Below are 20,847 nucleotides of genomic sequence, written 5' to 3' on the forward strand. Positions count from 1 at the left end.
TTCCTTCTGCAACCGCTGTGCTCCAGACGAGTGCAACTTGGGAGGAAGGCCTATGACGCAGCAGCAAAGCTTGTAACTTTTTGCACAAGAAGGCTCCATCTGCAGGCATGGGCGTCTGACTGGCAACAGCCCTCCAAGGTTCAGACAAAGGTCTTCCCAGCTATGCTAGGAATCTGACCTGTGCTCCTTCTACCACTAAGCTACAACCCTTCCTCTAAAAAAGGAAGTCCGGTGACATCCACACCTGATACACCTGAAGCACTCTTCTGCCAGGTGAGCAGTCATGGACAAACCCAGAAATAGTAGTTCGTGCTGGAAGTTTGAGCTCTGTGAGGTTAATGCTGTGAAAAAACTACAGTTCCCAGCACTCTTGGGGGGAGACGCTGATGATGTGGATGAGATGATGATGATGATAATAATAATAATAATAATAATAATAATAATAATAATAATAATATCCTGAATTAATGCACCCCATCATTCAGCCCAAACACTGAAGTCCAGTGCCAAGGGCCTTCTGGGGGTTCCTTCACTGTGAGAAGCGAGGTTACAGAAACCAGGCGGAGGGCCTTCTTGGTAGTGGCGCCTGCCCTGTGGAACGCCCTCCCATCAGAAGTCAAGGAAATAAACAACTATCTGACTTTTAGAAGACATCTGAAGGCAACCCTGTTCAGGGAAGTTTTTAATGTTTGATGTTTTATTGTGTTTTTAATATTCTGTTGGAAGCCGCCCAGAGTGGCTGGGGAAGCCCAGACAAATGGGCAGGGTATTATTATTATTATTATTATTATTATTATTATTATTATTGATATGTCATTATGCTTAAAGTAGCATAAGTGCATTAAATGTGTGATGTGAGATTCTAGCCCTCATGGTTTACTTGGGACATAGGAAGCTGCCTTAGATAAGATCAGATTATTTGTCTACCTAACCCAATATTGTCTGCACTAACTGGCAGCAGCTCTTCAGGGTCTCCAGGGGTTTGGATTGCTCAGCTGAGCAGAAAATGGTCTTCCCCAACACCTGTTCCCTGATCCTTTTTTAAACTCGAGATGCCAAGAATTGAACTCAGGACCTTCTGCAGGCAAAGAAGGTGTTCTGCCACTGAGTTGCAGTCCTTCTGTGGGGCTTGTAGAAGTAATTAAAAGAACAAATTTCAGCAGGTTTTGGACCATTTTCTTCAAAAGGAAAGATATTTTCACAGGCAGTGATACATTCCATAGGATTCCGGAAAGATGTCCCCTTCCATCCAAATAACGTAATCATATTGTGCAGTGTTTTGTTTTCTTAATTTGGCTTATAGTGTACTTTGTCTGTATTTTACTTTATTCTTAAGTCATTTTGAGGCACTCTGTGTATATAAAGTAATTAACAAATATAATGAATAATGATAATGATACCAAAGCTTCCATTTTCTAGGGTTGCCGTATTTCAAAAAGTAAAAACCAGGGCACCCCCCAAAATTGTTGAGCTTTCTAAAGGAAAACCCGGAAGTTGTTGCACTTTCATTTTTATGGAAACATCAAAAAAACACATGCTATTTCTCCGTTTACTTGCTGAAGATCCAGGACAAACCACTGCCTTTGAGAAATCCCCTCCGCGCCCCCCGCCCGGACTTCACTTCCACCTTTGAAATCCTGGTAATGTCTGGGAAATCCCAGACGTATGACAGCCCTGTCCATTTCCCTCTCAGTAATTGTGAGGACTAGAGACTTAGCATTCTTAAAGAGCCAGGAGGGGCAGGAGGAAATCTGAAAGGTTGGGGGGCTATACTGATGGTGCTCTGTACTCCCTTTTTGTTTTGCCTGGCCTGTTCCATTGGCAATTTTCCATACTGCTCTGAGAAATATGCACGTTTCTGTCTAGGAACCTAGGAATATGCTTTACACTGATTCAGAACTTTGGTCTATCTAGCTTGGCACTGTCTAAACGAACTGGCAGCGACTGTCCAGAGTTTCAGGCAGGGACTTTCTCCCAGCCTTACCTGGAGATGCTGAGGATTGAGCCTTCTACATGCCAAGCAGATGCTCTACCACTGAACCAAAGCTCTGTGTGTTTAATGCCATCTTTATCTGTTTCAGGAGGGCTTCACCCAATTGCCCGAGATGTCGGAAGAGGTCATTGTGCCTATCTATTGCACGGGGGTCTCCGCTCAGGTCCAGAAGCAGCGGGCCAAAGACCTGGGCTTGGGTAAAAACGAGAATGCAATCAAGTACCTGAACCAGGATTACGAGAGGCTTCGCAACGAGTGCTTGCAGAGTGGAGCCCTTTTCAGGGATGACACCTTCCCCGCCACGGCCTCTTCCCTGGGTTTCAAGGAGCTTGGGCCGAACTCCTCCAAGACTTACGGAGTCAAGTGGAAACGGCCTACGGTGAGACTCAAGAAATGGCACAGGTTGCAACCCAGAATATCTTTGACCTTGAGTTATGTCTTGCTATTGGCATCAGTTTACCCGGGCATAGGCAAATTCGGCCCTCCAGCTGTTTTGGGACTACAGTTCCCATCATCCCTGACCACTGGACCTGTGAGCTAGGGATCATGGGAGTTGTAGTCCCAAAACATCTGGAGGGCCGAGTTTGCCTGGTTTAGCCCATCTAGAAAATGGGCGTAGTAGTTCTGTGTAGGTAAGCTTCAGTTCTTCGGGAACACAAGAAAGCCGCAGAGTTGTGTTACTGGTCTGAAAATTCAGCTTCCTGAGAACCTCCTTTTTACATTCAAGTTTCTAGCCCTTATGGGGTATGGAGAGTACATGTTAGAGAGTGTGGATTCGATAGTGGAGCATCTGGCTGACTTGCTGCCTTTACTCAGCATCTGCAGGTAAAGCAAGGAAAGACGCCCACCTGAAAATCTGGAGAGCTACTGCCGGTCAGTGCAGACAACACTGAGCTTGATTAGGCTGACTCAGTACCTGTGTTCGCATAGTAATGTCTGCTAATCTCCCCGAAGCCAAATAGGATTCCCAGTAGTCAAGGCTTCATGCCAGAATGAATTAAGCAAAGTGGTAAAAGCAAAACAGTGGAATTAATTATGGAGAACGTAAGAGAATATGCATATAGGTTTAACCTGCATTTTTAAGGCAGGCTACAGAGCTGAGCTTTCCTTGGGGAAAAGAGTTTCACTTTTTACTTAATGTGCGGAGTACACACGGCCCTGATGATCAAAAGCCCTCCCTGCCTGATAGTTGTCTAAAAGGTAAACAAGATAAAGGGCTGGTGCAACTTTGGCATTAGGCAGCCAGCCCGCCAGCCCCTCACCCTGCAATTCCTTTCCCCCTTTCCTAGGTAGAGGCAAATCATAATGCAGTGCTTCTGAATACCAGTTGCTGGAAACTGCAGGAGAAAAAGGTGCTCTTTGAGCTCAGGTCCTGATTGCGGGTTTCCCAGAGGCATCTGTGTGGCCACTGCGAGAACAAGATGCTGGACTAAATTTGGGGGCCCCTTTTGGCCTGATGGGACGCGGGTGACGCTGTGGGTTAAACCACAGAGCCTAGGACTTGCCAATCAGAAGGTTGGCGGTTCGAATCCCCGCGACGGGGTGAGCTCCTGTTTCTCGGTCCCAGCTCCTGCCAACCTAGCAGTTCGAAAGCACGTCAAAGTGCAAGTAGATAAATAGGTACCACTCCGGCGGGAAGGTAAACGGCGTTTCCGTGCGCTGCTCTGGTTCAGCAGAAGCAGCTTAGTCATGCTGGCCACGTGACCTGGAAGCTGTACGCCGGCTCCCTCGGCCAATAAAGCGAGATGAGCGCCGCAACCCCAGAGTCGGTCACGACTGGACCTAACGGTCACGGGTCCCTTTACCTTTGGCCTGATACAGCAGGCTCTTCCTCTTAGGCATTTAGCAGCAACAGCAGCGACAACAACAACAAAACAGCCCGCCTCCCTCTTGTGTATTTCAGGAACTGTGCCGCAACCCTCTCTTCATTGTGGACGGGGCGACCCGCACAGACGTCTGTCAAGGAGCTCTGGGTAAGGAGGGTTCACCTGAGGCTGTGAGGTTGTCTGCCAGAGATGGGCGCTAAGCACCCCCAAAAGCAGGGAGAGGTTGGGGGTCACTGCAGCCAGGTTTCCTCTCTCACGCACCCTTGGTTCTTTCCCACCTCACTCCCCTGCTTCTTGCAGGACAAGGCTGTGGTCTTTGTTGTATAGGAGATCCTAGGAAGAGCTTGGCTGCTGGATCAGGCCAAAGGGTGCCCTTCCAGTTTTTGCAGCCAGGTGTCCATGGGAAGCCCTTAGCCATGTCTGTTGATTTCAGTGGGTGTTTATCTGGGGTGGGAGTTAGTTGGACACCACCCATGGGTGTAGCTGGGGGAGCAGGTGGGGCAGCTGCCCCCACCCATAATCAAGTAAATAAATAAAAACACCTAACTAAAAGTAGAAATTTGTGGAAAGATTATGACAGATTTTTATGACCACTTGGGAGCAAAAGAAATTTAAAATGACGGTTGTTGAGACATTTCATTCCAAATCTGCTAGACAGAGTCAGACAGACGATGGTGACAGGTGTGTGCCCCCCCCCCCCGGTAATCTTGGCCACGCCCAAGATACCACCCATCCCAAAGAAAAAAAGTTGCTCAAATTTATATGTTGGAAACAGACGGACAGCTTTTCTGTTTTCTTCAGGTAGACAAAACCTACTGATAACTTGGAAGGCAAAGGTTTTGATGCAATTTCTGGTTGTTGTTTTCCTGCTGGCCCTTCGTTTATTTTTCTGTGCTTTATCGGCATGGCTTGTTTTCTGTTACGACGAGAAGTACAATTTTGAAAGGACATTGGAGCCTTTCCGGGTGTGTCCTGATTGTGCAACAGCAGCCGCAGAGCCCCCTGAGCATATGACGTGACTCCCTCACTCTCTCTGGCCTTCCTACCATTCCTGCCTGGCTGTTTTCCTTTTGGCTTGGCTGTTTTGAAACTGTCAGGTCACGGTCATCGAGGGAAACTTCCCGACAGCTGCAGGAAACACACCCTCCTCAGTGTTTCTTCTCCTCCTCCCTCTCTCACACCACACACCATTTATCTGATCAGAGCCCTGCAGGCAGGCGTGGTCTCCTCTGTGCAGCCTGCACCCCTCCCCGGGGCAGAGCACCAGCTTCAGGGCTCAAAGACAACAGCAAACTGGTGTCTGCGCTTACTCCAAAACAAGTTTGCATTTCCTAGAAACAACTGAGTTGTCAACAGTGTTTGTCAAAAACTCAGGTATATAAGTTAGGCGCCAAATGGCTCTTTAAACCAAGGTTGTGGTTGCCAAAGCGGAATGTTTCGTTGCCATTTTGGGGCAAGACAGCTCTAAAGTCTTATTTTTCAAATGATGGGCTGACTGTGATGAATTCTTAGTTAAACATCTAGTTCAGATGACAACCTTGAGCCTAGGTTAAGAGCTTTGAGAACTTAAAGAAGAAAAGTCCCTTGATCCAGGGACAGTCCACATATATACCGTATTTTTCCATGTATAACATGCCACCATGTATAACACCCCCCCCTATTTTGGGGGACTCAAAATTAAGAAAATGGAGGGAGATTGCCCCCGTGTATAAGACTACCCCCCTTTTTTATATTATTTTTAGTAAAAAAAAACCTAGAACAGTACAGTATATTGTACAGTACAGTATATTGGCCAGTTCCAACCTCTTTTTCTTAATGACGACTGCTCCTGCTCTGGCTGCACAGACAAAGCAACTTGGTTCCTGAAATTCATTCTGATTGTGCAGATTAAATATAATTGATAGAATTCTACAGGATGAAGTATTTGTGCGTGAAAGCGGTCCAGATCCAATGATCCCAAGACATCAGGTGCCATCCTGGCGCCCAGGCACCCTGACTTGGTCGCAAGTGGTCAGAGGCTAGGTGCAAAATGCGCCTGGCACCTGGCTAATTTCAAACACTGGAGAAAGCACCCCACCCAGAGATCAGGAACCAGGCAGGCAGCTGGTAGTCCACTTGGGCTAAGGCGGTGTTTCTCAAACTAGTTTCAGGTGGCCCTAGCTGTGCCATAGCACCAGAAGCTCCTGGTCCGCTGAGTGAAGCTGGCTGGCAGACCGGAAAGTTCCGGGGAGGGTGAGGGAAGGGAAGCCTCCCTCCCCTGAGGGGAAAGGGCCAGAGGAGGTGCTGAGGGGAATTAGGAGGTGAAATAATGGAAGGTGAATATTTGTTCAAATAAATAGAATGGGAAAAGAAAGGAAGGGAATAAGACAGGAGAACTGTTACTAGTCCGGAGAGGAAGGATGAAAGGAACTGGCAGTTTTGGGGAGGGTGCGAGGGGGGAAAAGGTACATGTTGGTCGTGAAAGGAGAATACAGAAGAAAAAGCTCTCTCCACTTAGAGCTTCTGGGGCAGCAGATGCTCCCTGAAATGAGGGGGCTCTCAGGGTGCCTCCAAAACAAAGTCTCCTCGCAACTTTCAGCATCCTTTATGAAACTACACTTCCCAGGATGCTTTGGGGGAAGCCACATCTGCTCAGAGTGGCATGATGCATAGTGCAGATGGGGCCTTGGTCATGTCCACTAATGCTAACAGGCCTACTCTGAGTATCCCTAAAGTTGGATGCAACAGCCTCACCAAATAATTAGATAGATAGATAGATAGATAGATAGATAGATAGATAGATAACAGTTGTTTTTGTTTTAACTGGCTGGCTTTCCCTTTGCCTCTCCATCCAGGTGACTGCTGGCTCCTGGCGGCTATTGCCTCCCTCACCCTGAATGACCCTCTTCTGCACCGCGTTGTCCCGCATGGGCAGAGCTTCCAGAATGGGTACGCTGGCATCTTCCACTTCCAGGTGAGCACCTGCCTTGCTGCGAACCTTGTTACTCAAAGCACTGCGTCTCTCTCTCTGTGTTTTTAAATTGGATGTATTTTGTGGGAACATAGACTAGCCCTGCTTGCGAAGCAACAGAGAAATTCTTTGTGTCCTCCATATCTCTCTGGTGTTTATTTTAGCATTCTTCCCTGATTTGCTAGCAGAAAACTTATACCGAGGTTAGATCATATCCAGTCTTTATGAGCATTCATTCTGATTTATGTATTTTGCAAGTTGTTCATACGACAATAAGCATTTGTGCTCCGATCACTCTGATTTTCCTTGTGGGGTGTTTACACCTTTCCAGTTAATCACTCATTCATCCCACCCTTTTCTGTGCACTTTCCTGTCACTTTCCATACTGCAAAACAGTGTGTGTGTGTGTGTCTGTGTGTGTAAAATTGATTTAACAAAAAAAAAAATGCAAGTATAACAAAAGGGGGGAGGGAAGCCCCAATGAATCAAAAATGTAAACCATAGCCTGGAAGGACAAAGATAAAGTATAGCTCCAAATGGATAATAAGGTATTAACTCATACAGAAATTCCCTTTACAAATAATAATAATCTCTGACTTTCTGCTAACAGAGGGAGCCCGGTGATCAGTTTAAAAATGGACTTTTTATTCTAGAAGAGTGAGAATAAAAAGTCTGTTTTTCCAGTTATCTCCAGGCTCCCTCACTTAGCCCAAAGCCAGCTCCTTAAACGCACGAACGCCATTCAAGGCGGTTATCTTCTGCCCAGCTCCACCCCATCCAACGCCTGGCTTGGTCTGTTGCCAGCCAAGGTGGCTTTGCTGCTTATTTTAAGCCTTCCACACCTGAAGACTCCACCCTGATGTGGAATCCGACCTCGCAGGTGATGATTCGCCTTGGTATTTCAAGGTTCTTTGTTTGTGGGGGTGGCAAGGGTGTGGTGCATAGCGGGGAAGAAAGCTGCCCGGTGCCTCCCATTCAGAGCACAGCCTGGTGTTTGCTCAGCCTGCTGATCTGTGCCTGCAGGTAGACAGCTGCAGCTTTCCTGATGAATCGCACTTGCAGACTCTCTCTCCCCTCCTGCCCTTTAGCGGAACTGGGTTTGTTAGGACGCAGAAAGAAAGCTGGACTAGGTGGGCCTGCAAGGAATAATGTAATTTGAGCAATGTGTCAGGACCAGAGCTCGTGCAGAATGCTGGCTCTTGACCTTGGAACATGTGGACTAATGATGGCTTTCTCTGAGCATGTGCAGAGCGCAACCGCTAAGAAAAAAACCCCCAGATCTGTCAGTTTCAGTTTCTTGTTTTTCCAGTTTTAAATTCAGTTCTCCTGTCTGTAGCCTGGATTTTTTTTTTTTTAAAGTACAGTGGTACCTCAGGTTACATACGCTTCAGGTTACATACGCTTCAGGTTACAGACTCTGCTAACCCAGAAATATTCAGGATGAGAACAAAAATCATGCTCTGGCGGCGCGGCGGCAGCAGGAAGCCCCGTTAACTAAAGTGGTGCTTCAGGTTAAGAACAGTTTCAGGTTAAGTACGGACCTCCAGAACGAATTAAGTACTTAACCTGAGGTACCACTGTATTGTGAAAATTCATCAGCATTTCAATGTAAATTTCTTCTGAAATACACATTTTAATTTGCCATTTTGACTGTTTTGCAAGCAATTCCCCCCTTATAGAATACTTTTTTTTGTATGTTGTTTTCACTAGAGTATGTGTTTTTCTGAACACTTCCCCTTAACATATGTATTTTTGTAAATGAGTTGTTCAGTTGCAGAACTACCGTTGTAAAATTCAGAGAAATGTAAATCTCATTGTGTTTGGGCTCACATAATGGTTTGATGAGAAGTACAGATTAAGTATGTTCTCCTCTAAAACGCAAACAACATCCATCTTCTCTCCTCCCTGCCTCCATTCTTAACCATCACTGAGTCATCAAGGGCACATGCAGGAGGGACCAGGTTCAATTCCTGGCATCTCCAGGTTGAAAAGTTTTCACCTTTGTCTTGCCTGTTTTTCACTTGATGCAGATCTGGCAATTTGGCGAGTGGGTCGACGTGGTGGTGGATGACCTCCTCCCAACCAAAGATGGCAAGCTTGTGTTTGTCCACTCCGCAGAAGGCAACGAATTCTGGAGCGCCCTGCTCGAGAAAGCTTATGCCAAGTAAGCATCTCAATCTCTTGGTTTGGGGTCGACGGGGGGAGGGAGGCTAAAGATTTGGTACAAAAGACTTGTGTTTGCCCCACCTCTGCCAAGGGCAAACTCTGTGACCTGGGGGTGAGTGAGCCTCAGTTTTCCCAGTTGTGAAATGGGAACAAACATGATATTTCTCCCCCCCCCCATTGTAGATTTCTTACTGATCCCTCACCAGAAAGCCCCAGGGCAGGTTACAACAGTGAAATACACAACTATAAAAGAACTAAATCATTTGAGCCGTAAAAAAAGAAAAGTGCAAAAACAGTTTAGAACAGTTCTACATGTATAACAATTAAAACAGGTCCAAGTGCAAACTAAAGGACGGTGAATTCTACCACATGTGGTGGACATGTGAAAAGATGAAAAAGTTTTGGGATTTGATATATAATGAGTTGAAAAAACTTTTCAAATACACATTCCCAAAGAAACCAGAGGCTTTTTTATTAGGTATAATAGGAGATGAAGTGAGAAAAAAAGATCGTAAACTATTTCAGTATGCCATGACTGCCACTAGGATTCTCGTGGCCCAAAAGTGGAAATGCCAGGAGATCCCAACTTTATTGGAGTGGCAGACAAAATTATTTGAGTATGCAGAATTGGCAAAAATGACCTATAAAATTTGAGACCAAAAAGTGACAAAGTTTGAAGAGGAGTGGAGTAAATTTGTTGCGTACATACGAATTAATTGCAGAAGTTTAAAAACTGTAGCAGGGTTAATATAAATCCTGTGATGTGAATAGAGGGTAAATAAGAATCTGTAAGAGAAGATGTAAATTGGGAAAACCGAAGCAGGGTAGGAGGGAAGTCCAGGCGCAAAATTGCGCAGGGTAAATAAGATGACACAAAATGTTTAATGTAAAAGTTTAAGTTTTATTTATGTTTGTGAAAATCAATAAAAAGCATTTGAGGGGGTGGGGAACAGGTCCACGTATAAATTGGCCTTACCCAGCTTAGGTTCAGAGATTTGTGTGGCTCAGTGGTAGATCGGGTACTTTGCTTGCAGATGGTCCTGGGTTTAGTCTGAGTGGGGTGGACTAGATGAGTCCTGGGGGTCCTTTCCAGCTCTGTGATCCTATGATTCCCAGCAACTCCAGGTAGGGTTGGGAGAGACTCACTGCCTGGGACCCTGGAGAGCTGCTGCCAGTCAGTGCAGACAATACTGAGCTAGATTGATGCAGCAATGTTCTGATTCACTACGAAGCGCCTTCTTGATGCCCTGCTGCTTCCACCGTAGGGTGAACGGCTGCTACGAGGCTCTTTCGGGAGGGAGCACCTCAGAAGGGTTTGAAGACTTCACGGGAGGTGTCACTGAGTGGTACGACCTACGAAAGCCGCCCAGCGACCTCTTCCAGATCATCTTAAAGGCCCTGGAGAGGGGGTCTCTCATGGGTTGCTCCATTGATGTGAGTACCTTGGGGCTGCATCCACCACTATAGTCCACTAGTGCAAGGGCTGTTGCACTAGTGGGCAGGTGAGCTTTCCTGTTGTGCAACAGAAGACTCTAGTGCAACAGCTGTGCTAGCAGAAACTCGCCATGCAACAGATTGCACAATTACTAGCAGCCTGCTTGTGCATTTTTTTTGCACAGCAGTTTACCGGTGGCATGAAACATTTTGCCTGAGGAACAGGTATACTGCTAAGTGGCTGGGGAACTACAATCACAATTTTTGTGTGATGTATACAAGTTTTTTTTGGGGGGGGGGAGTTGGTTCTGGGTTTTTTTCTACATGGATGCTATTTCTCTCTCTATATATATATCTTATCTTACCCTGTGCGCTTGCAATTAAGTACTTTTTATCTTTCAACAAAAGATATATATATTTATATAATCTTCCATAATATCCAATACAGTGCTGTGTGTTGGCTGCTCCATCCCCTTCCAGCAAAGTCTTACGTCCTTGGAGGCCCTTTGAAGGTTGTCACTTAGATTCTTACTCTTCTTCAACCCCCGTTTTTTCAGATCACAAGTGCTTTTGACATGGAGGCTGTCACTTTTAAGAAGCTAGTGAAAGGCCATGCCTATTCCGTCACTGGAGCTGAGCAGGTGATTGTTGCGTTTCTACTATTCGGCGCTCGTTTGTTTTCCTTTTTATTTACAGCATTTATGTCCAGAACCCTTTTAGCAAACAAAAAACAAAAATAAACCTTTCAGGGCACCTTAAACAAATCAATTCTAAGGTGGTCCCTGCCCTCAGCCTCACAATTTTAAGAAGTCAAGAGAGAAGGCCTAAAGCGAGGGCAAGGACCCTTCTTCATTCTGAGGGCCGCATTGCCTTCTTGGCAACTTTCTGAGGGCCACATGCCTGAGGCAAAAGTGGGTGGGGCAACAATGGCAGATTTTACCTTTGTACAGGCAGGCTGGTTTCTACACAGGCCCTAACACACCCCTTTCAACCCTCTTGCAGGGAAGCAAGAGGCATTCTCAGAGTCCAAGGGCCTGTACCCACCTGGGTGTGAAACAAGGCCAGATAGAGAGGCCCTAGGCCTGAAATTCCCCATTTCTGACATAAAGAGGAACTATATTCCTGCAGAGGGGAATCAGATAAAAGAACTGAGGATCATCTATGTAGGAAAGTTTAATAACAGAGAGGTTGCCAGAAAAGAATCCCTACAACAACAACAAAAACCAATCAATCAATCAATCAATCAATCAGATCTTTATTACAGTCATAGACCAGCATAAGTAGGGTGGGGAACAATCATTTAAAATCTGCAAAATGTTTTGGAAAGCTAAAATTATTAAAACCGAAGGTATATATAAAAGCCTACAAGAATCTAAAAGAGGCTAAAAGAAGGGTTAGGACTGGAGCATTAAACGAACGTGGAAGAGCATAAAAGGTTAGTATATAAAAGGCTATGGCTATCCATTTACAGAGCGCTCTGATATGGGTGTTCATTAAATCTAGTTTGTGGCACAGGTCATCATACGATGAATTTTGAATGCTGCTATGCAGAACCTGGCAACGTATGTTGTAGCAGGGTTGGTATCTTGAAAGCAGCAGGGAGGTATAGAATTGTTCTGTGCGCCCTGGGTACTTATGGAGTAGTGGGGAGATGAGGCTAATATGAATGTCTCTATAATATAGGCACTGGAGAAGCACATGCTCTATTGTTTCTATTTGTCCAGAGTCACAGGGACATTGTCATTTTCCCACAGAAGCCATCTGGAACTCATTGCCACTGGGAAGCTATTCAGACTATTTGAAAACAGGGCAGGGTCAATAATGTGGTCAAGTCAAGTGCAGCCTTGTTCTTTCCTTCCTCTGTGACAATCTCTTAACGGCCATCTCTCATTATCTCTCTGCTCCCACAGATCAACTACCGAGGGCAGAGGGTTAACCTGATACGGATGCGAAACCCGTGGGGGGAGGTGGAGTGGACTGGAGCTTGGAGTGACAAGTAAGAAGGAAACCCTGGAGGAGTTTTTCTATGCATGCTTCAGAAAGGGCTGGTGAAAGGGGGAGAAAGACACCAGGGCAGCCATAGCAAGGTCCCTCCTTCTGTCGACGAGCTTCCTTTGTTTTCATGGGGATGAGAATATCTGGGTTCCACTTCCCCTCCTCCTGGGCCATAGTGCTGTGGGGACAGAAGGACTGTCTTCTCTATATACCGTTTTAATCCCACTGTAAAGAGCTCAGGGTGGCACGCACGATCTTCCCGGCGTCACATCAGGACAACTCTGCAAAGTAAGGTTAGATTGAGAGACAGGAACCAGCCCAGGGTCATCTAGTAAGCTTTGTAGCTGGATCAGGATTTGAATCCAGGACTCTCCAGCCCAGCATTCTAACCATCACAGACAGAAATGAAGGAGGCGAAAGGTTTAGGCGCTTGAAAAAGAAGAGCCCCTGTGCCCCAAAGTTGGTGTGTGCAGGAAGTGAGTTTGCCAAGCAAAGTGGCAAAGGGAAACAGAGTGTGTGTTGTGTTTGGAAACCAGAGTGAATTTTTTGGTGACAAATCTATGAGAGTTACTAGGGCTACAGCAGATGTTGCTGAACTCCCATCATCCTTGGCTGTTGGCCATGCCTGCTAGGACTGATCAGAGCAACATCTGGAGGGCCAAGACTCCTCACCCCTAGGCTTTGAGAGACACTCCAGCTCTTAATATTTGCACGAGCAGTTGCTTCACAATAGTTGGTTCATCACAGAAGATCAAATACAATCTAGTGTTTTTGAAGTGGTGCCTGCAGAATAAATGGCTCCATGTAGCTTTGCAAGTTTTATCAGTCAACATGCTATAGAGTAGACGAAGGCAGCTTACCCATCCCATGTCAGAGATATCCAATAAAAAGAAAAGTTCTTGTTTCAAAAACTCCCATTTGTTTGATTGACCCCCATTCATTTCAATTTCATTCACTGGGTTTCCTCCCACTGAATTCAGTAGGAGATCCAGCTTCTCTTCTACAGCCTGTAACTCTTGTGTTTTTCATCCACAAGGCAAGGTGAACATTTTAGACGTTCTCTTACCCTTGCAAATAACTGGCTGTCTCAGATTTCAGAAAACCTGAAATCTGCCCATTTTACAGGCAACCCATTAAAGTGCATATTGTTTAAACTTTGCATTGATTTCAATAAGAGACCCAGCCAGTCTTCTGCTGCCTGAAACTTTCATTATTTTTATTTTTTTCTGTCCAGATAGCAAAACATTTTAGACCTTCCATTGAAACTGAGTCATGGGAGATTCAGGACAGAAATAAAGAAGCCGTTGACACAGGATTAGGCAAATTTTTGGAGGATAAGGCTGTCACTGGCTATAATTGTGAGGGCCATCAGAGGAAGTATTTCTCTGGAAATCAGTTGCTGGAGAGTGAAAGTGAGCTGTGGCATTCAAGTCTTCCTTGTGGGCTTCCAGTAGCCCTCTGGCTTGCCACTTGATTAGGTAGGCCTTCCAACAGACCAAGCAGCGCTCTTTTGGGCTGGTTGAGAAGACTCTGCATTTTCTCCAGAGATGCAATGAGACTGAGGATATGCCATGGACCTGTAAAAGGGTAAAAGAGTATTGGGAAATAATTCATAATGAATTGGAAAAAGAATTTTTTTAAGTACTTTCCCCCAAAAAACAAGATTCCTTTTCTGTTGGGGATAATTCAGATGGAAATTCCCAGGTGTCAAAAAAGGTTATTTATGTACAGTATACAACAACTGCAGCCTGTGTTTTGTTAGCCCAAAAGTGGAAAACGAGCGAAGTCCCAACTAAAGAAGAATGGCAACTTACACTTTATTGTTGTTAGCCGCCCTGAGCCCGGCTTCGGCTGGGGAGGGCAGGATATAAATAAATTATTATTATTATTATTTATGGAATATGCACAGCTTGTGGACCTAACATGTAGAATAAGAGAACGAGAAGAACATACATTTAAAGAAGATTGGGAAATGTTTATTGAATATACGGGGGGAAATTGTGTATATTTGAAAACATGGCCAGCATTAAGATAAATTCAACAGTGTAAATAAGATTTGATGGATGTAATAATGGAATACTGAATGGTTTAGTTTATATAAAATATGCAGGGATTTATGTTATGCAAAATGAACCATGGAAAGGGAAGAAGAGAAGTCACTGATATTTTAAGGTTGTTTAAATGAATATTCTAAAATATAAAACAAAATTTAATCAAAATTATAAAAGGGGGAAAAGAGAAGAATCTGCATTTTCTACTTCTTTTGGAATCTCTCTCTGTAACAGGCAGCACATTTTCTTCTCTTTTTCTTTACAGCTCTGGGGAATGGAACGCCGTGGATCCATCTATAGGGCAGCAGCTGAGAATTAAAATGGAAGATGGAGAATTCTGGTAGGCGCCCTTTTCATTTGTCTTAGGAATCGCATTTCTAAAGACGCACACACGTCACCAACGAGCGAGCGCATGATCTGAATTCGCGACCTGTCTCCTTCTCCTAGGATGTCCTTCCAAGACTTCCTCCGGGAATTCTCCCGCCTTGAGATTTGCAACCTCACGCCAGATGCGCTGAAGTCGCGCAAGTTCCGGAAGTGGAACACGACACTCTACGACGGGACCTGGCGGCGGGGGAGTACAGCTGGCGGCTGCAGGAACTACCCAGGTAGCTCACGTAACACGTGACGTGAGTTGTGTGGGATTGGGTTTTAGTAGGTAGGAGAGGGTATCTTAATTACAATTTGCCCCTCCGGTCTCCTGTGGGGGGTGTGTGTTTAAAAGATCTTTAAAATCCTATCCCTTGCAGCGAAAACAGAAGCTTTGGAAATTAGTCTGCAAAGCCTTCTCTTTTAAGCAATTCCAGCTTATTAAATAAGCTGGCTTCCCCTTTGTTAGCTGGCATAACAGAGAATCAGGCAACAACTTGTAAAGTAAGCTTAAAAATAGTGTTTACTTACTCAATAGTCTTGGATTGGTTCACGGCAAAGGCAGCAGTAGAACTATGCAATGGAAGAAGTAAGGATTGGTTACAGTATCATCAAATATATGATATGTTTGAATTAGATTTTAAAAATGGGTTTCCAGATCAAAGCTCACAGTTTGAAAGAGAATTATTGTGGAACAAGGATAAATTATTGTCAAAAATGTATAACTTATTATTAGAATGGGAAATGAAAGACGAGTTAGTCAAAACTTCAATGACACACTGAGCAATGGATATAGGGCATAACATAGACCTAAACCTCTGGGAGAAACTCTGGAAGAATGATTAGAAATTTACCACATGTTATACTTTGAAAGAGAATTACCATTCTTTTCTTTGTATAAGACACAGGTGAGCGATTGTCGGCAGTCCTCCCCCCCAAAAAATGCTCAATAATTCTGGGCAATTTCCCCCCATTTCCTTAATTTGGAGTCCCAAAAAATAGGGGTCATCTTATACACGGGGGCGTGTTATACACGGAAAAATACGGTATATAAAAATGATACATAGTTAGTATTTAACCCCAAGTAAGTTGGTCAAGATGTACCAAGTTGGATCAGATCTGTGTTGGAAATGCAGAGAAATGGAAGGAACATTTTTTCACATGTGGTGGACACGTAAAAAGGTTAAAGGCTATTGGGAAATGATCTGCAATGAGTAAAAAAAAATGTTTAAAACAACATTCCCAAAAAACCCTCAGGCCTTTTAGTTAGGAATACTTTAGTCTGAAGTTCCCAGTTGTCAGAAAAAAATATTTATGTACGCAACCATGGTGGCTCGAATTTTGCTAGCCCATAGATGGAAAGTGAACAAGATCCCTAGTAAGGAAGATTGGCAACTTAAAATGATAGAATTTGCAGAAGCAGCAGGTTTAACTTATAGAATAAGAGAGCAAGAAGAATCTTTATTCAAAGAGGATTGGAATCTTTTTGCTGAATATTTAGAAAATAATTGTGCACAATTGAAAACGCTGGCAGCATTTAGATAAATTCAACAGTATGGTAAATATTTAAAGGATGTAAAATGGAGAAACGATTAGATTGACTATAATAAAATATGCAGGAATGATAGATACCGTATTTTTCGCCCTATAGGACGCACCGGCCCATAGGACGCGCCTAGATTTGGGGGGGGGAATAAAGGGGGGGAAATTTATTTTTCCCCCCGGCGCGGGGCTGGGGCGGGGGAAGCCCAAGCTTCCCCCGACCCCAGCCCCCAGAATGGGAGCCAGAGCGATGCCGAAGCTGCGCGCAACCTCCCGCCGGGCGCGCAAGGCTTGCGAACATCTGCCCGAAGCACGGGGCGTGCTCCACAGCGCACCCCGTGCTTCGGGCTGCAGGCTGCTGCCCGCAAGCCTTGGGAGCCCGGCGGGTACCCCCACCGGGCTCCCAAGGCTTGCGGATAGCTTCCTGAAGCCTGGAGAGCGAGAGCGGTCGGTGCGCACCGACGCCTCTCGCTCTCCAGGCTCCAGCGAAAGCCTGCATTCGCCCCATAGGACACACACACATTTCCCCTTCATTTTTGGAGGGGAAAAAGTGCGTCCTATAGGGCGAAAAATATGGTAAGTAAAATGAGCTACGAAAAGGGAAGGAGGGAAGTCAATTGTTACATGGTATTATGTAAAACGTTTTATTTTGAGATGTATAAACTGAAAAATTAATAAGAATTGTTATTAAAAAACCCTATGCAGGTAAAATACTTGCATTTTACAGCTCAACCAGCTTCAGGTGTGAGCCTGAGCTGGAGCAGGAACAGCCATATGTGCATTCATTGCAGGCTGGAGAAAGAAAGAAAGAGTGACAGGAAGGAGATGGGCTTATATTTCTCGTTTCTTCCTGCTACTGGAAACAGGAAATGACATCACACAGAACTCTCTCTACCATTTACATTGCTATGCTCTGAGTCTGCCTATCTAGCAATACAGCTCTGTGTCCGTTTGCCCCTAAACTTACTAACTTGCGAGAATATGCATTTGTTGAATTTGACTGCCATCTCCCCCAAACCCTTGCACCCCACAGTCTCCTCTTTCTTTCTTTCTCCTTCAGCAACCTTCTGGATTAACCCCCAGTTCAAAATCCGCTTGGAAGAGGTGGACCACGACGACGACGAGGACAGGAGGGAGCCGGGCTGCAGTTTCCTTCTGTCTCTGATGCAGAAGCACCGGCGCCGGGAGAGGCGGTTTGGCAAGGACATGGAGACCATCGGCTTTGCCGTCTACGAGGTACCGCCCGAGGGCTTGGGAGAGCTGCCCCTCGGGGTGTGGAGCCCTTCCTCTGCCTTCTTTCGGAATTCACTGCCCCTCTTCCTTTTGTCTCCTGCAGGTGCCTCCTGAGGTATGTATGCCAAAGAGCAACTCCTGTAAGTATGGGAAGCCCCTGCAAGAGCATAAGAACATAGGACCAGAAGCCAGGCCACGGGGGTCTGTATTGTCTGCCAATGGTTCTCCAGGGTCCCAGTCTTTCCCACTGCTGCCTGTAGTTGCCAGGGACTGAACCTCAGGCCTTCTGCATGCAAAGCTTGCACTCCACTGCTTTGCTGCAGACCTTCTGCTAAAAAGGGGGGGAAACCTAAGATTCTAGTCCTCAACATAAGGAACAAAATAAGTAGGGGTGTAGCAAATTGCTTTATCCCAAGTCAGGCCAACTGAGTCCATCTAGCTCAATGTTGTCTACACTGACTGGCACCGGCTGTCCAGGGTTTCAGGCCAGGAGTCTTTCCCACCCTATCTGGAAATGGCAGGGAATGAAGCAGGCGCCCTTTGCAGTCAAGGCAAGTGCTTGGAAGAAAGATTCTAGTCCTCATTATTACTGAATAAAGGGATAATTTAAGTGGATATAGACGACTTCTAGGGACGCGGGTGGTGCTGTGGGTTAAACCACAGAGCCTAGGACTTGCCGATCAGAAGGTTGGTGATTTGAATCCCCGTGATGGGGTGAGCTCTTGTTGCTCGGTCCCTGCTCCTGCCAACCTAGTAGTTCGAAAGCATGTCAAAGTGCAAGTAGATAAATAGGTACCGTTGCGGCGGGAAGGTAAACGGTGTTTCTGTGCGCTGCTCTGGTTCGCCAGAAGCGGCTTCGTCATGCTGGCCACATGACCCGGAAGCTGTACGCCGGCTCCCTCGGCCAGTAAAGCGAGATGAGCGCCACAACCCCAGAGTCGGCCACGACTGGAACTAATGGTCAGGGGTCCCTTTACCTTTACCTTAGAGGACTTCTAGTATGTTAGATCGCTGATCCCTCTAGCTAAGCATTGTCTACACTGACTGGCAGCTGCTCTCCCGGTTTTCAGACAAGCTTATCAGGAGCTGCTGAGGGTTGAAATTGGGACCTTCGGTATGAGAGGCAGGTGCTCTGGCTGCTGAACTGCAGTCCTTCTTCTAAAAAGAAAGAAAGATTCCAGTCCTCTTGATTTAAAGAAAGGGCCAATTTAAACAGGGATGTAGAAAGCTGCTGTCTACCAGAGCTGCAGTGGTTTGAACCTGGGACCTTTCTACCTGCAAGGCAGGAGCTTTTCCACTGAGCTATCCAGTGCAGGATTTACATATAAGCTAAGCAAGCTATAGCTTAGGGCCCCACTCTCTTGGGGGCGCCAAAAATAATTAAAGGGAAAAAAACTGGATGTACATTTCCAAAATATAAGATAAAACACACATAAAATAACACTGCAACAGTGTTTTGTGTTGTGTAGGCTCCTGTGATGTAAGAAATGGGCCCCGCCTGCTAGCCTGCTCTCTGAAATATCACTGGTTTGCTCATTTCTAACAGTGACAATTTGTTGTTGACAAAGGACAGCTGGACATATAAAGGGCCCCATTACCTTCAGTAGCTTAGGGCCTCATCAGACCTAAATCCGGCCCTGGCCACGGCCGTTCCCTATTCCAAGAGGAAGGTTCGACAGGTGAAGCACTTGCTCAACTCGTGCCTTCTCCTCTCTGGCAGTTCAGGGGGCAGACCTCCGTACACCTGAAGCGCGACTTCTTCCTGTCGAACTCCTCGCGGGCACGATCCGAGCAGTTCATCAACCTGCGCGAGGTCAGCACCCGCTTCAAGCTGCCGCCGGGGGAGTATATCGTGGTGCCTTCCACCTTTGAGCCCAACAAGGAAGGGGACTTCGTGCTCCGGTTCTTCGCAGAGAACAAAGCCGGGACAGTGTATGTGCTGCTGGTGATCTTTGTCATTCCTTTGGCAGAGGGTGGGCAATCGTTCAACTGATTGAAATGGGTTTCAGAGTGCTGTACAGTGTCCTCTTGCAGCACTGTCCAACTACTCAGACCCACTGAAATCAACATTTAGGTTTGAGCGATGATGATGATGATGATGATGATGATGATATATTTCATTTCTATACCGCTTTATATTTATAAGAAAAATCTCAAAGCGGTTTACGGAATATTGAAACATTAATAAAATATCAATAAAACAGTCTGAAGAAAGTCAAATGTAGAGTATACAGTCAAAGCTACATAATTAACAGAAAACTAAAATATTATCTTAAAGACTTCAAAATAAAACATTACGAAGGAGGTCAGCTACAGAATACATATTTAACACAAACAAAGTTAACAAAAAAACTTAAACATTTTTAAAAAACACCACATTGCTAAGTGAAGTCAAATATAAATTGCACATTTAAAACAGCATAATTAACAAGAGAATAACATATTATCATAAGCATAACACAGCTGTTTGGCAGGCACAAAAAGATGGGGCAAAAGAATCCAATAGTTAGGGTTTTGTTGTCAGGCATAAAAGATGGTGAGAACTCTCTGGGTTCCCTGGCACAACAAATCCAGTTCTTCTTTTTAAGCGGATTTATTGTAGTTGAGAAAGTGACAGGCAACCTTTACTAAACAAGCTATAGCCCCCGCTCTCTTGGGGGCCCCCCCAAAAATCAATTGTATTTTAGTTCAACAATTACTTTGATAAAATACATATTTTGTTATGTGCAAATGGCTTTAGATACCCATTAGCTCCATAAATTACTATATAGCATATATCCAACACAAAAAACAGCAACAATTTGTTGTTGACAAAGGACAGCTGAACATTACCTTCAGTAGCTTAGGCCCTCATCAAACCTAAATCCGGCCCTGTGGGTGATTGCGCGCATTGCCATGAACACTGAAGTAGCACAAAAAGGGGCAAAAGCATCCCTAAAAGAGCATAAAAACACATGAAAATAGTATCTGGCAATCCCAAGAGCCTTAGCACCAAGCTTTGAGGCCTATGGAGAGTTGGAGTTTGAGCAAGGAGGTTTGGAGGAAGGAACTGTGGTAGGTTTTGGTGGGTTTTTTGTTTTTTAAATGGTTTTATGATGGTTTCCAGAGGTTTGGAGGGTGTTTGCAGGCTTTTCCAATGCTGTTCCCAATTTATGCAATTTCACTTAAACGCGCGGCGCCTCAGAATGTAACCCCCGCATAAATAGGGAGTTGCCTGAACTGAATGGGATTAAAGAAAAACTAATGGGAAGACCTGGAAGCACCTCTCATGCAGATCAGGATTGAATG

General features: G+C 45.3%; 1 protein-coding gene across 1 annotated transcript in view; it reads left to right on the forward strand.

The window, feature by feature from the left end:
* The first annotated feature begins 250 nt into the window (after window positions 1–250).
* Window positions 251–20,847, forward strand: part of CAPN1 (calpain 1) — a 32,263-nt gene continuing 11,666 nt past the window's right edge. The window contains exons 1-13 of the mRNA XM_083591780.1: window positions 251–273; window positions 2,082–2,372; window positions 3,897–3,966; window positions 6,654–6,772; window positions 8,800–8,933; window positions 10,201–10,369; window positions 10,927–11,010; window positions 12,280–12,365; window positions 14,681–14,755; window positions 14,863–15,023; window positions 17,387–17,562; window positions 17,663–17,674; window positions 19,280–19,491. Of these exons, the coding sequence (XP_083447906.1) occupies window positions 2,106–2,372; window positions 3,897–3,966; window positions 6,654–6,772; window positions 8,800–8,933; window positions 10,201–10,369; window positions 10,927–11,010; window positions 12,280–12,365; window positions 14,681–14,755; window positions 14,863–15,023; window positions 17,387–17,562; window positions 17,663–17,674; window positions 19,280–19,491 (1,565 nt within the window). The 5' untranslated portion in view covers window positions 251–273; window positions 2,082–2,105. The remainder of the gene's footprint in view (window positions 274–2,081; window positions 2,373–3,896; window positions 3,967–6,653; window positions 6,773–8,799; window positions 8,934–10,200; window positions 10,370–10,926; window positions 11,011–12,279; window positions 12,366–14,680; window positions 14,756–14,862; window positions 15,024–17,386; window positions 17,563–17,662; window positions 17,675–19,279; window positions 19,492–20,847) is intronic.

This window comes from Podarcis filfolensis, assembly GCF_964270895.1.
Source record: "Podarcis filfolensis genome assembly, chromosome: 16".
Lineage (NCBI taxonomy): Eukaryota > Metazoa > Chordata > Lepidosauria > Squamata > Lacertidae > Podarcis > Podarcis filfolensis.